Below are 15,839 nucleotides of genomic sequence, written 5' to 3'. Positions count from 1 at the left end.
AGATGTGTAAGGACACTAAACAAATGCAGAAAATCTGAATGTCATTTTAAACTAGAGCAATATTGCCTGTATTTGGGAGTACACCTTCAGCATGGTGCAATCATACAGTGGGTTACCCATATTCACGTAACTGGCTGTGGCCAAGGCTATTTTCCCAGACTAGCTTTGTCTTAAGGCACAAGTGTTAAAGAAAATTAGGATGAAACACAACAACGATTTCGGTGCCACTTGTAGACCTCAAGAAGGAGAAAAAGGCATGTGTGAATGTTGAAGTTCAAGTGACCAGTCCTTTTGTTCTTGGGGAGATAAGCAGATTCCAAAAGGAATCCAGTAGCAGTTTACTTCCCTTCTGTCCATTCAGAACATTATGGGGGAGATGAAAACCTGTCCAGAGGAAAAGTTGCCCACAGCAACCAGATCACCTTTCATTTTTAACAAGGTCTCTGCAAAATGAAAGAAACGATCTGATTGGTTGCTATGGGCAACTTTTCCTTTGCACAGGTTTTGATAAATCCTCCCCTATATAACTTGACCAAGCTGAGCATTCAAGTAAGAGCAGATCAGGAGTGAGAACAGTATGGACACCTCTGCAGGCTGCATTGAACACAGCCTAAACACGAAAAAAAAAGAAAAAAAAAGAAAAAAAAAAGAAAAAAAAAAACACTTTTGCAGTCATACTACACACATTTTTTTTTTTCTGGTAGATGTTTCATTACAGTCATAGCCGTAAATGTTGGCACCCCTTTTCTAGAAAATGTAAGTATTTCGCACAGAAACGGATTGCAGTAACACAATTTGCTATACACACACACACACACACACGTTTATTCCCTTTTTGTGTATTGGAACTAAACCAAAAAAAGGAGGAAAATAAACCGGACATAATGGCACACCAAACTCCAAAAAGGGCCAGGACAAAATTATTGGCACCCTTTCAAAATTGTGGAAAAATAAGAATGTTTTAAGTATGTGATACTTCTTTAAAAGGAAAACGATCACATATTTTCTCCTGCACTATCCACAGGTATTGGTGGATAGTGCGGGAGATGCTGATTAAAACAAGCCCTACCTTGGTCTGATCCGCACCGCAGTTCGCCCGCAATTGTAGTTTTAATCTCTGTGTACATCCTGCTGTAACTGGAAAAGGCGGGGCTTCTGCGGGCTAACCGATACTGACATCAGCACCGCTCATGAATATTCATCCCTCCCTCTGGTTAGGAGTGGCGAAGAGAGGGAGAATAGGAGGGATGAATATTCATGAGCGCCGCTGATGTCAGTGTCCATTAGCCCGTAGAAGCACCACCTTTGCCAGTTACAGCAGGATATACACAGAGATTAAAACGACCGCCCCCGGACCGCCCCCCCCCGACCCACCGCACCCCCCACCGTAGTGCTGGGCGGTACACCAGTATGGATTTTTGCCCATACCGCTATACCGGTCGGGCCCCTCCCCCACCCTCAGAGTCAATTAAACTTACCCATAATGGGGGTGGTCCGGGCCATCCATCCTTCCTGTAGTGTCCGGCGGCATTCCGGGTGGAGGGTGAACCGGTCCGGGCTGTCCTTCTACGGGGGTCATCTTCTCCACTCCGGGCAGGCTACGGCCTAGTACGCTGCATAGACGCCGCTACGCCGTGACGCTAGGTGCGTCGCTGCGCACGGGCGTCACTGCGCAGCGGCGTCTATGCTGCGTTACTAGGCCGGAGCCTGCCCGGAGTGGAGAAGATGACCCCCGGAGAAGAAGGACAGCCCGGACCGGTTCACCCTCCACCCGGAATGCCGCCGGACACTACAGGAAGGATGGATGGCCCGGACCACCCTGACAGGTAGGGGGAGAGAAGCGGGTGGTGGCGGCGGTGGCCTATGGCACCGCAAAAAGCACTGCAGTGCATTGATTTAAAGCGCCCGCTTTAAATCAATGATTTGCAGCGGTGTCGCGGGGGGATAAATAGCCGATAACTTATACCGGAAAATCGGTATAAGTTATCGGCCCTAACCTCCACCGATTATCGGTATCGGCCCTAAAAAACCCGATATCGGTCGATCCCTACACAACATTATCAGTTTGCAACCCATGGATGGCACTGTAGCTAATATCCCTGGGTGTGGTCGGAAGAGAAAAATTGATGAAAGGTGTCAACACAGAATAGTCAGTGCGGATGGTCGATAAGCAGCCCCAAACAAGTTCCAAAAGATATTCAAGCTGTCCTGCAGGCTCAGGGAGCATCAGTGTCAGCGCAAACTATCCGTCAACATTTAAATTAAATGAAACGCTATGGCAGGAGACCCAGGAGGACCCCACTGCCGACACAGAGACCTAAAAAAGCAAGACTACATTTTGCCAAAATGAACTCGAGTAAGCCAAAATCCTTCTGGGAAAACATCTTATACCAAGATCGAGATTTTTGGGACAGCACATTATTCTACTGTTTACCGGAAACGGAATGAGGCCTACAAAGAAAAGAACACAGTACCTACAGTGAAATATGGTGGAGGTTCAATGATGTTTTAGTTTTTTTTTTTTTTTTGCTGCCTCTGGGTGTTTTGAATGTGTGCAGGGCATCATGAAAACTGAGGATTACCAATGGATTTGGAGTCACACTGTACAGCCCAGTGTCAAAGTTGGGTTTGCATCTTGGGTCCTCCAGCAGGACAATTACCCCATTTTTTTCCAAAGGGTGTGCAACCAAATATTAAGTTAAAGGCGCCACTAATTTTAGCCAGACCATTTTTGGAGTTTGGTGTGACGTTATGTCCAATTTGCTTTTTTTCCTCCTTTTTTGGTTTAGTTCCAATACATACAAAGAGAATAAACATGTGTATAGCAAAACACGTGTTACTGCAATCCTTTTGTTAATACTTCAGTTTCAAAAAAAATTTCAGGGGTGCCAACATTTACGGCCATGACTGTACCTAAATAACTTCTCCATCTACATTTCCTAAGGTAAGATTTAAGACATGCAGTAATGCAGTTTTCTTGGGTGCAAGACCTTCATGCGGATCTCATACACCAACTTTGTGATCGCATCCATGCATGCTCATTACAGTCATTAACATGAGGTTTTGAACGTTAATACCCTGTAGCAGTTTAATTGAGCCAAGCTAGGGAGTAGAATCCATTGCACTGCTGGCATTTGGCTATAGAACTACATATCCCGCTGCAATAATGACTTCCTCATTTGTTTGGCCACTGTAATAGTCCCAGGCTAAAGGAACTACCAAGTCACTAATGCCTTAGACTTTCATTTCACAAAGAAAGCGGTCAACACTTTACAGGCTACTCCAGTATTGAAGTATATTCCCAAACACATTAGTACATTTTTAAACTTCCACGCAGGTGTGGACTAGATACATAATACAGACTAGATACATAATACAATTTCACCTCTAATAATCCCAACTCTACATGCTGGAAAAGTTAATACAATTACAACAGTAATTTCCAGACTTTCCAAATTAAAAAAACAAACAAATTAAAGACCCAGAAACATCACTATTCTTAAATATGGTTTAATACTTTTCTCCATTTCTGTACATCACAACACCAAGTTATTACTGCTTGGGAACACTCATTTCAAGATATATGAGGTTAAGAATTGTACCCCATTTTATTTGTACATATATGTATATGATGTGCCACTGAAAATAACACATTAAAGAAATACAAAAATTTGGCATCATTTCCAAATATAGCAAAAAGGAAGAAAGCCATCATGTTAATTCTCTGTTTGGAGTAGAACAGCTTTCTAAATCAATGCAAATTTACATCCATTTTTCAGGCCCATGTACAACAGCATTATGCAAACTGTCAATTCCGAGACATCCAGACATGGCAAAATACTTATTTTGGAAGCAATTGGGACTACAAAGCGAGTACTGTCTTAATAGCAACCTACATGTTAGGCTATGAGGAGAAATAAGCCAACCCATATGGAAATAAGTAATGGCTCTCTTATGCAGGTAACATAATCAGAGAAAATCCATAAGACCAAGTGTATTTCATTTATTTAAAAAAAAAGAAATTATATGAAAGCATGTATAATTCTAGCTTAGCATCAGGTTCTTACTAAAGCACAATGTCAAATTAAAATGATTCATGTCACTGTTACTGACCTGTCAGAGGAAATCAGAAGTCACAAAAGGGACTTAAAATGACTAAAATTAAACTGAAAAACCAGTTCAAAGACTCAGAAATCAAGTGGTTTGCATATATCAATGGACCTCTTATTAGGATACTGTGTGGTTGTGAAGGAAGGCGACCACCCACACTCTGTCAGTCATTAGATGCTTAGTTAAGACAACTCGGAGCTGCTGGAAGCGTGATAAGTGTACACAGTACTATTTGCATGCTGTGTGTTGTTACAGGATCATGCAAGGATATATCATCTTCATAAATGACCCTGTAATAATGTTTTTTCCCATAATCTTAATGCTAATTTGTACTTACATTTTGGTGCCTTTGCATCCACTGATGTTTCTAGCAGGTAGCCACATCAATGGACCTTATCTGCATTAAAATAGAACCTACGTAGCACATTACATAAATTACAATCAGAATCTGTTGTATACATTGTATAGTTTTAGTGTGTACTCATCCATTCTTTATTTTGAAAAAAAATCAAACATTATAAATGGATAGCATAACAATATATTATTCCCCTGACATAAAATAAAAAGTATGCATAATGGTGTATGAACTTGCATGGATATTGGAAGCAGACTAATTGCCTGTCTAGTAAGATAAAATGAAAAACATTTTCTTAAAATACAAGAGGAACAGATTTCTTAGTAAGTAAAAACTGATTCTGCCAAACATGTCCAAGTGGCATGAGGGAACCTTGCAGCGGCGTTCACCATCGTGACAAAAGAAAAGAAAAGAAAAAAAAGTTCATTTTTCTTGTCCAATGCTTATAGGCAAAGTATTGGAAATGTTCAAATTGTAAGGCAAGGACCATTTTATTTTCCACCATAAATCATCTTCTTGGGTTGGATGCTGGAGGGTTAGGCACATTCTGCCAGACCCATCTCGACTACCTAGTAGTCATCCAGGTCAAAGAATTCATCATCTCCTCCTTGGTACTCCATTCCTTGAAAATCAACTCTGTACCTCAAGATACCTGGAATATAAATTATGTTTTAGTTCATCAGATAACAGCAAATATATATTTCTTCACATTGGATTCACTACCCTGTTCAGCTTAACCCCAGAAATGGGCAATGATGCAAATAATTCAACGTGTTATGCTATATATGGCAGTATTTTTCTACATCAGGGGTCTCAAACTGGTGGCCCTCCAGATGTTGCAAAACTTCAACTTTCTGACAACCATTAGCTGCAGCAAATGGCTTGTCTGGGCATGTCCAGGCATGCTGGGAGTTGAAGTTTTATAGCCAAAAACAAAGAGACCCACAATACTAATATTATTTCAAAAAGTATAACAATCTTTATTAGACAATAAAAAAAACAACCAATTTAAAAATAGTAAAAGGCAGAGGATGACCTTACGCAGGAGACAACAAGTGCCAGTGGACCTGGTATGGGTAATGTGGGCATTCAGTCAAGAACATACATAATGTAAGACTGGCACAGCTGCATACTTATGATATCGTAACAATAGATATAATATCTAACATACATTGATGTAACATAGGGAGCAGCAATGCAATATAACAAACATAAATAGGGACCCAAGATGGGTGATACCTAAAAAGACTACCTGTCATATACCCAAAGGCCAGGAACACCAAGCACCAACACCCCAACGCACGTTTCGCGTATTGTTACGATATCATAAGTATGCAGCTGTGCCAGTCTAACATTATGTATGTTCTTGACTGAATGCCTACATTACCCATACCAGGTCCAATGGCACTTGTTGTCTCCTGCGTAAGGTCATCCTCTGCCTTTTACTATTTTTAAATTGGTTGTTTTTTATTGTCTAATAAAGATTGTTATACTTTTTAAAATAATATTAGTATTGTGGGTCTCTGTTTTTGGCTATATATCGGTACCCCCGGGACCTACATACGGCACGTATTGTTTTGCCGTTTTGTTGTTTGGCTGAGTTGAAGTTTTGAAACATCTGGAGGGCCGCCAGTTTGAGACCCCTGTTCTTCATACTAGCTAGGCAAGTAGCTGTCAGATCACTTATCACTAATCTGTCTTTCCAAACTCATCTTGACTGATTTTAGGTGAGATATGTGAAGCTTAACACCCTCTAGGGAATAACTTAGTTCTGTTTTAGACGGTGTTATGCTTTGTATCCTTTATTAATCACGTACACTCATCTAGTTATTGAACACCTTTCTTTGCACTATGTAACGGGAATATTAGTTATGTTGAAAGTGAGAGTTGAGGCAAATATTCAGGGAAGGGGCCAGAAGACAAGGTGCTATAGGCTGCACTGTGCAAAAGCTGCAAACAGTTGAACTCTGGTGATACAGGAGGCTGGTGCTGTATTAGCAGATTACTAGTGAATACTGCAGTAGAGGCAGATCGCTCTGTTGCAAGGCAAAAATGAGTGTATATTCTAGATGTAGTATTAAGGAGAGCTTAAAGGGGTACTCCGGTGCTTAGACATCTTATCCCCTATCCAAAGGATAGGGGATAAGATGCCTGATCGCAGGAGTCCCGCCGCTGCGGACCCCATGATCTTGCAAGCGGCACCCCGTTTGTAATCAGTCCCCGGAGCGTGTTCGCTCCGGGACTGATTACCGGCGACTACAGGGCGGGTGGCGTGTGACGTCACGCCCCCGTGTGATGTCACGCTCCGCCCCTCAATGCAAGCCTACGGGAGGATAGCTGTCACACCCCCTCCCGTAGGCTTGCATTGAGGGGCGGAGCGTGACATCACTCGGGGGCGTGATGTCACACGCCGCCCGCCCTGTAGTCGCCGGTAATCAGTCCCGGAGCGAACACGCTCCGGGGACTGATTACAAACGGTGTGCAACGTGCAAGATGCCGGGGGTCCCCAGCGGCGGGACTCCTGCAATCAGGCATCTTATCCCCTATTCTTTGGATAGGGGATAAGATGTCTAAGCACCGGAGAACCCCTTTAACTGTGTAAGTTGTCCCACTAATTTCTGCTCAAAGTTTAAAAGCTTCTTGTAATGAATAGGATAAGAAGCTTCTAAGCCAAGTCATTCTAATGAATGGATCACAGAAGCACGGCAGTGGTGATTGAGTTTGAACATGCAACTGCTTTAAGAAAAAAAAAGCTGTAAAGATTTAAATTTACCTCCAATTCCACCAAATCCTTTTACAAACTGAGATCCTTCTTGTGACTTGTCAGTAACAATCTCCAGTGTTGCTCCAAATTTTTTGTAGTTATTAGCAAACCATTCTAGTAGAGGCATACTCTCTATCAGTTCATGCTCTTGTCCAGTCTAAAAAGAACATTAGAAATTAAACCTTCCACACCATACATATCTTTTATCTTTAAAACTGTTTTAGTTAGTATCAGATATTTAAAGCAGTGGTTTTCAAACTGTGGCCCTCCAGATGTTGCAAAACTACAACTCCCAGCATGCCCGGACAGCCGTTGGCTGTCCGGGCATGCTGGGAATTGTAGTTTTGCAACAGCTGAAGGTCCACAATTTGAAGACCGCTGATTTAAAGGTTTACTTCGATATGCATATAGCATTGCTTACCTGTTTGCTCCGGTTATAGAAATTGCCAAAAATCCATTAGTTATGTGACTATGAAGTCCTCTCACTACTTCCGGGTCAAGCAATATTCCCAGAATACACTGCATTCCCTCAGCTCTTGATCACAGCCCCCACCCTGCCTACTCACTTGTCACAGCACTCATTCCAGTTTCCCCCCCAGAGCTGCTGTAGAACCCATACTACATCAGAAAACCCTGGACTGCTGTTTTCATCCCCTCCCCTCTCTGTAGAATGCTGTAAGTACACCTCATTCTCCCTAAATATTTCAATAAAGATGCATATGAATATGAAAGGGAGATGATAAAGCCTTGGGGGTTGGTAGAGGTGATGCCATCACTCGAGGGGTGTGACAGGTCAGAAATGTCCAGCCACACCTCCAGAGACAGCAGTGGATCATTCATCATCTTGACAGAGTGAGACGCTGCAGAGGGCAACACAAGTTCCCGTCAGGTGTTTTCAAAGCAAAAAAAAAAAAAAAAACACGCTAAAAAGTGAGTACAATTTGTGATAAAACTATATTACATTAAGCGATACATCTTTGGATGATTTTCTGATACCGTAAATGGCCCTTTAACCCCTTGGTGACTCGTGCTACACATGAACGAGCTGTGCTCACTTTGTAGACTGCAGCGCCCCAGTAGGGCTATCAGCAGCTAACACTTACTGCTATGGACCTCCGCGCATTTTAATATGTCAACTGATCATCTGCAGTGATCGCCCGATTCACACCCCGTAATCAAGTTGCGGGGTTTGAATCAGGCGATCACGGCAGATGGTCAATAGGTTAACATGGCAGCTGGAGGCTGAAAGCCGTCGAAGCCGAATGAGGCTGAAAACATTCTGCCCCATGTAGCCTGTAAAAGCAGAGCACCAATCTACCTGATTAATGCAACAGAATTACATTAATCAGGATAATCAACTCAATGATTACCTATACGGGGGCTTAAAAGTGAACCTGTCACAAAAAAAATTACCAAATCATCGACACCCTCTTACACTTAAGAGAAAGGATCCCAGTCATATAAATTTGTTATGCACGTATTTAAGCTTCAGAAAAATGCACCTTATTGTAGCCTAGAAGTGTCAAAGAGGTGTGGCCTGGGATGCACAATGCCTCAATGGTAAAGTCCCGCCCTCAGCCTCTTTGGTAGACAGCTCAGCTTTTATTGCCAAGCCCTGTGGAAACCCTGCACATGTTGTGAAGGCTGAATTGACTTCCAAAATGTTGCCACCACACACATATTGGCCCAGATTTATCAAACTGTGTGAGAGAAAAAGTGGAGAGATTTTACCATGGCAACCAATCACAGCTCAGCTAACGAGCTCTGGTAAAGTGAAACCTGAGCTGTGATTGGTTATTGTGGCAAAATCCCTCCACTTTTTCTCTCACACAGTTTGATAAATCTCCCCAATTATGTATATGTATTGGATATGGGCAAGATCACAGTGTTGTTGATCATTGGCTAGGTTTGCCGTTATGGACAGTGACCATTGAAGGTTATGAGAAACCCTGAAATCAACAATAGTCTTGGATACTGTGATTCTTAGCCTTCATAACAGTAATTATGAGACGGAGTACGAGTTAGGAAATGCAGTGGGTAGTGAGATGGTATAGGTAGTAAAGTACACACTAAGATAAAAGATTTGGAGCATCTCGCTTGTTTAGAATACTAATTACCTATGGTACAATGTATATGTGTTTTAAGGGTATTAATAAAAAGGTGTCAGATTTTATAATTGGGAACATAGCTTATTTATATTCAAAGGATATTCGGGACTTGAAAGATTGCCTACCCACAGGAGAAGTGATCAATAGCATTCTTAGTTTACATATGTTTTAATTTTATTTTGGTATAAAAGCTCCTGGGTCCTAAATTTTACAAAAAATAAATAAAAAATCTGATAACACATTACTTGTCATTTAAAGGGTACCTCTCATTTTGTTGTGGCAGCAGGATACACAGAGTCCACTGCTAAAGAAAGTGGTTGGTGTGTTGCAACGCAAGTCTACGGGACTTCAAGCACATTGCTCGCTCTAGCAGCAGACTACAGAGTTGCCGCAACAAAATGGGAGGTACCCTTAAAGAATGTTTTAAATGATAAAAAAAGGAAGTCTGCTCATCATTTACGTAATGCATACCTCCTTGTCAGTGAAGTGCGATTTGTCTTTTTCTTGTTCTGGGGTTAGATAAAGAACTTTATCTTCTAAAAGAGAAGAGAAAAATACAAAAGTCAGTTTGCTAAACATTGCTTCAGAGAACCTTTAAAGCAGTGTTTATCAACCAGGGTGCCTCCAGCTGTTACAAGATTACAACTTCCAGCATGCCCAAACAGCCAAAGGCTGGAGGCACCCCGATTGGGAAACACTGCTTTAAAACTTAAACAGGTAACAAAAAAAATGTTTTAAATAAATTACCTTCTGAGCCATTACATCTTAAGACATATCTCATGATATCCAGGTTCTCGTATACTATCAGAATTTCCACTGCTCCCATTTCCAGCGCCTTTAGTGTGTCTTCAACACCAAAACAATACTTTCCCGTATCCTGGCTGATTTCATCAAAGTATCTCCCTGTAAAAGCACAAAACAATGAATATAAAAATCATAAGATATTTACAAAGATAGCTAAAGAACTAATATACTCAAACATTCTACACCATCTCAGCTTTGTTAAAACCTCTCTATTGTGTGGGGGCAACTGTATCGAAAAAGGTTGTAGAACAACTCAGACTTTTAGTCCTGCCTATACCTATATGTGCCGAGTGTCCAAGTATCTAAAAAGGAAGAAGTCAGTCATAAGTTGATAACTAGAGATGAGCGAAATTACAGTAAATTCGATTCGTCACAAACTTCTCGGCTCGGCAGTTGATGACTTATCCTGCATAAATAAGTTCAGCCTTCAGGTGCTCCGGTGGGCTGGAAAAGGTGGATACAGTCCTAGGAAAGATTCTCCTAGGACTGTATCCACCTTTTCCAGCCCACGGGAGCACCTGAAAGCTGAGCTACTTTATGCAGGATAAGTCATCAACTGCCGAGCTGAGAAGTTTGTGACGAATCGAATTTACTGCAAGTTCGCTCATCTCTATTGATAACATTGGTGAATGAAGTGCTCAGATAAAGATCCCAGTTTGATATTTAAACATTTTTGTCCTACATGCCTTCATCATTCATACCTATTAGCTTCTTCTCTTGGATGAATTTCACATTTGAAAGGACTTCCGTTGATAGTTCAATTGCTTGGTTAAAACCATTTTCTCCCCCATAAGAGATATCTACTAGCTTCAGGACTTTGGATTGCAATCGCTAAGAAGAAGCAAAAAAAGTTTGTCAAAAAACTGGAACATTTATTTAATAAGGGGGAAAAAAAAAAAAAAACATTAAGTCATTGCACTTTGTACAAGTGTACACGTATTTGAGGGCTTGTTATTTGGGGTGTTAAAGACAACCAATCAGAACTTTGTATTGTCTTGTTTAACCGGGGAAAATATAAAAAATAAAACTTTAAAAGGAATGAATGCCAACACCCAGGTGTCTTTTCTTTTTATTGAAACAGAGTTGGCTGGTCCCGAACATGAAATCATAGACCAAAGTATGAACAGCTACTTTTTCTGCATTACTATGCAAAGTTTACCTGTCATGGAAGTATATTAGCCTAGGGTACCTAGGCAATACTAATCATTGATTCTTAAAGGGGATTTACCACCAAACAAATAAAGATGGCTCTTTGGGCAATTTCCAGCCTTGCTGCAGCCATTTACATTAATAAGTGTTACATAAACGGTGTAGCCCCATGAGCTATGTCTTTTTTTGTAATTTGGAGTAATGCAAACAGTGACAGCTGACTAGATGGTTTGGCAGTAGTGCTGGAGATGGCCGGGGAGCCCACGTCTCAGTTTGTGGGCAAACCGTTTTGTAGCCATCAGATTACAAGTGATGTACGGTCTTCAGCAGCACAGCAAGAAGTGTACACATAGGGGGAGATTTATCATAACCTGTCCAGAGGAAAAGTTGCTGAGTTGCCCATAGCAACCAATCAGATTGAAAAACCAAAAGAAGCAGAGGCCTTTTCAAAAGTGAAAGAAGCAGTCTGATTGGTTGCTATGGGCAACTCTGCAAATTTGCCTCTGAACATGTTTTGATATATCTTCCCCCATAGCCTTTATGGATAAAGGGGGAGATTTAACAAAACCTGTGCAGAGGAAAAGTTGCCCATAGCAACCAGATTGCTACTTTCATTTTAAACAAAGCCTCTGCAAAATAAAAGAAGCAATCTTACTGGTTGCTATGGGCAACATTTCTTCTGCACAGGTTTTGATAAATCTCCCCCAAAGAGTTCAGACTGTAGAGATTATGGCACTTAGCTTAGGGTACAGTTGGGACAAATGAGGACAGAAGCAGTAGTAAACCATGTCAGACTTAAAGCGTACCTGTCATATTGCCAAAAAAAACAAAAAAAACAGTGATATGTTACTCAGTACCTAATACTGATCATGTACATATAATTTATGTGTCTTGAACCTATATATCCCAAACAAATAGCATTTATAATTCCCAGCATGTTGCTCACTTGCTTTGTCTTCTTGCCTTGTGGAGGGGGCGTGCCTGTCTCTCTCCCTCACTGTGGATGATTCATCTGCTCTGAGTCTGCAAATCACTGCACAGTAGTTTTTATGCCTACATTTTCTATCTGTCCTTATTAAAGCTGGATGCTAATCAACATAGCTGTCACTGTGTGTCATTCAGCTTTCACAGCTTTCTCCTGAATGTCTGATCGGCTTCTTTGTCATTCAGGAGTCAGAGAAAGCTTTGGCTGTTCAAGCATGCTGGGAATTGTAGTTTTATAACTGAAGTGTTTGTAAAGCACTGTGTTAGAGCAGTGTTGCCTTTAGCTGTTGCAAAACTACAACTCCCAGCATGCCCACACCATTTGTCTGTAGTTTTGACAAAGTTGGAGGCACACAGCTTTAACAAAAAACAGTTTTACAAACATCGTACCCCCTGCTGTTGCAAAACTACAACTCCCATCATAAAGTTATAGTTTAGGAACAGCTGAAGGCTGCAGTGATGCAGTAGTGATCTCCTATAGTGCATATCAACACACTTTACTGCCAGTATTCAGTATGCTGCAAAATACAAAAGTAGTCTTTCTGCATAAAGATAGATGACCCCTAGTAATGGCTATTTTCATATTTTTATAAAGTTATATTTAACCCCTACAGGACTCATACATGTACGTCATGAGTGCGCTTCGTGCCATAGCGGGTCGGGCCCGGCCTAACAATGGCCGGGACCAGTGGCTATTAACCCTTTAGACGTGGCATTCAAAGTTGATCGCCGGGTCTAAAGTGAAACCAAAACGTTGCTAGTTAGCTCAGGGAGCCGTGCAGGGTCACCGCGGCGAAATCGCGGCATCCCGAACAGCCAGAGGGTCCCTACCTGCCTCCTTGCTGTCCGATCGCCGAATGACTGCTCAGTGCCTGAGGTCCAGGCATGAGCAGTCAAGCGACAGAATCATCGATCAATGGTTCTCTATGAGAAACCATTGAACGATGTAAAAGATCAGTGTGTGCAGTGTTATAGGTCCCTATAGGAGCTATAACACTGCAAAAAAAAAAAAAATTAATAAAAATGTGAAAAAAGATCATTTAACCATTTAAAAAAAAAATTAAAAACTGTAAATAAAAAAAAAAAAATGTGTGGTATCCCCGAATTATAAAAATATATCATGAATTAAACCGCACGGTCAATGGCGTACGTGCACCAAAATAGTGTATTTTTGGTCACTTTTTATATCATGAAAAAAATGAATAAAAAAGCGATCAAGAAGTCTGATCAAAACAAAAATGGTACCGCTAAAAACTTCAGATCACGGCGGAAAAAAATGAGCCCTCATACCGCCCCATACGCGGAAAAATAAAAAAGTTATAGGGGTCAGAAGATGACAATTTTAAACGTATAAGTTTTCCTGCATGTAGCATCGACATACGATGCTTTTATATGTCGGGGCCATCGCATTAACTGCTATCCGACAGCACAAAATGCTTGAGCTGCCGTCGGATAGCAGTTTAAGCATCCCGGACAGGTTCACTTACCTATCCCCGCTGCTCCGGGTCCACTTTGCGATCCTCCGGCATCTTCTGCAACTTCTCCGGGGTCCGGGCCTCGCTTTCCGGCGTCGTTATTACGTCGCTGCGCACGACGTCCCGGCACACAAACGTAATAACGTCACCAGAAAAGCGAGGCCTGGACACCGGAGAAGATGCGGAAGAAGCTGGAGGATCCCGAAGAAGACGCCGGAGCAGTGGGGCAGCATCAGGAGCCCCTGGGACAGCATCGGGAGCTGTGAGGACGCGGTCCGAAGCAGCGAGGAGAGGTGAGTATTAAATGCAGTTTTTTCATTGCACGAATCCCTCAACATACGATGGATTCCACAAACAATGGGTCGTTTGGAAAGAATTACCATCGTATGTTGAGGGACCACTGTACTGTGTAGAAACGGAAGTCTCCAAAGTTACAAAATGGTTTTTTTTTTCAATTTTGTCGCACAATGATTTTTTTTCCCGTTTCGCCGTAGATTTTTGGGTAAAATGACTGATGTCGTTACAAAGTAGAATTGGTGGCGCAAAAAATAAGCCATCATATGGATTTTTAGGTGCAAAATTGAAAGAGTTATGATTTTCAAAGGTAAGGAGGAAAAAACCAAAATGCAAAAATGGAAAAACCCCGGGTCCTTAAAGGGTACTTCTCATCAAATAAACTTTTGATATATTTTAGATTAATGAATGTTGAATAACTTTCCAATAGCGTGTTAATGAAAAATATGCTTCTTTCTATTGTATTTTTCCCGATCAGTCCTGTCAGCAAGCATTTCTGACTCATGCTGGAGTCCTAAACACTCAGAGCTGCCAGCCAAACAGGCTGTGAACCTAAGCAGGCTGGCAGCTCTGAGTGTTCTCCTTTGTGAACAAAGCAGACTGGCAGCTCGTAGTGTTTAGGACTCCAGCATGAGTCTGAAATGCTTGCTGCCAGGACTGGTAGGGAGACCCCTAGTGGTCATTTCTATTAAATAGAAAGAAGCATATTTTTTTATAACATGCAATTGTAAAGTTATTCTGCATACATTAATCTATAATATATCAAAAGTTTTTTTGATGAGAGATACCCTTTAAGGGGTTAAAGAAGTCATCTTATCAGTAGTACTACAAAATATAAAAAAGAGTTTTTCATAATGACAGTGCCTTTTTAAATAAAAGGTTATAAAAAAAAGCAGCAATTTTGGACCTTTTGTTTACGTTCACGCCGTTCACCGTACGGTATCATTAACATTATATTTGAACAGTTTGGATATTTACGCACGCAGCGATACCCAATATGTTTATAAAAAAAACAATTTTTTTTTGGGGGGGGATGAAATGGGGAAAATGGGACAATTTACATTTTTATTGGGGGGGAGGGAATTTTTCTAATTTTTTAAACTTTTATTTTTACACCTTAATAGTCTCCTAGGGGACTATTTATAGCAATCATTTGATTGCTAACACTGTTCAGTGCTATGCATAGGACATGGCATCGATCAGTATTATTGGACATCTTCTGCTCTGGTCTGCTCTATCTCAGATCAGAGCAGAAGACCTGTGGAAGGCAGCGGAGGCAGGTGAGGGGACCTCAGTCTGCCATTCTGGGCGATCCTATCCTCCATTTTAGTGACTGCACTCCCGCAGATGCCGTGATCACGGCATCTGAGGGGTTGATGGTGGACAGCCGTGTGATCGATTAAGTAACACCTCACCAGAACATACATTTACGTTCTGCGTCATTAAGGGGTTAAAGGAAAACTGTCAGTGTAATCCACACAACCTATTGGTACAGTCTTGTAGTGCTGAAAACACAGATTAAAATTATACTTCGGCTGGGTTCACATTACGTTTTTCCCAATACGGGGCCCCATACGGCTGGGGGGAGCTAAAACCGGGCGCTCCTGTATCCCTGCCGTATGTAATGTATTTCAATTTCGGTCGGCTCAGTTTTGCTCGTATGCGGTTTTCTATCGAACCTAAAACAGTGGTTGACTACGGTTTTAGGCCCGGTAGAAAACCGCATACGGGCAAAAATGAGCCGAGCGGTTCACTCCGGTCGGCTCATTGAAATACATTACATACGGGCAGCATAC

The 15,839-nt window shown here is 41.6% G+C and overlaps 1 protein-coding gene across 2 annotated transcripts in view; it reads right to left on the bottom strand.

Annotated features, from left to right (window-relative positions):
* Nucleotides 1-3,502: 3,502 nt before the first annotated feature.
* Nucleotides 3,503-15,839, bottom strand: part of ETF1 (eukaryotic translation termination factor 1) — a 37,140-nt gene continuing 24,803 nt past the window's right edge. For both annotated transcript variants that reach the window (XM_056516574.1, XM_056516573.1), the window contains exons 7-11: nt 10,843-10,972; nt 10,085-10,240; nt 9,809-9,873; nt 7,239-7,386; nt 3,503-5,117 (exon numbers count right to left, since the gene is read on the bottom strand). In XM_056516574.1, the coding sequence (XP_056372549.1) occupies nt 5,035-5,117; nt 7,239-7,386; nt 9,809-9,873; nt 10,085-10,240; nt 10,843-10,972 (582 nt within the window). In that variant the 3' untranslated portion in view covers nt 3,503-5,034. The remainder of the gene's footprint in view (nt 5,118-7,238; nt 7,387-9,808; nt 9,874-10,084; nt 10,241-10,842; nt 10,973-15,839) is intronic.

This window comes from Hyla sarda, chromosome 4 (assembly GCF_029499605.1).
Source record: "Hyla sarda isolate aHylSar1 chromosome 4, aHylSar1.hap1, whole genome shotgun sequence".
NCBI classification, from domain to species: domain Eukaryota; kingdom Metazoa; phylum Chordata; class Amphibia; order Anura; family Hylidae; genus Hyla; species Hyla sarda.
Note: the sequence above shows the minus strand (reverse complement) of the source record. Positions and strands in the feature narration are given on the sequence as shown.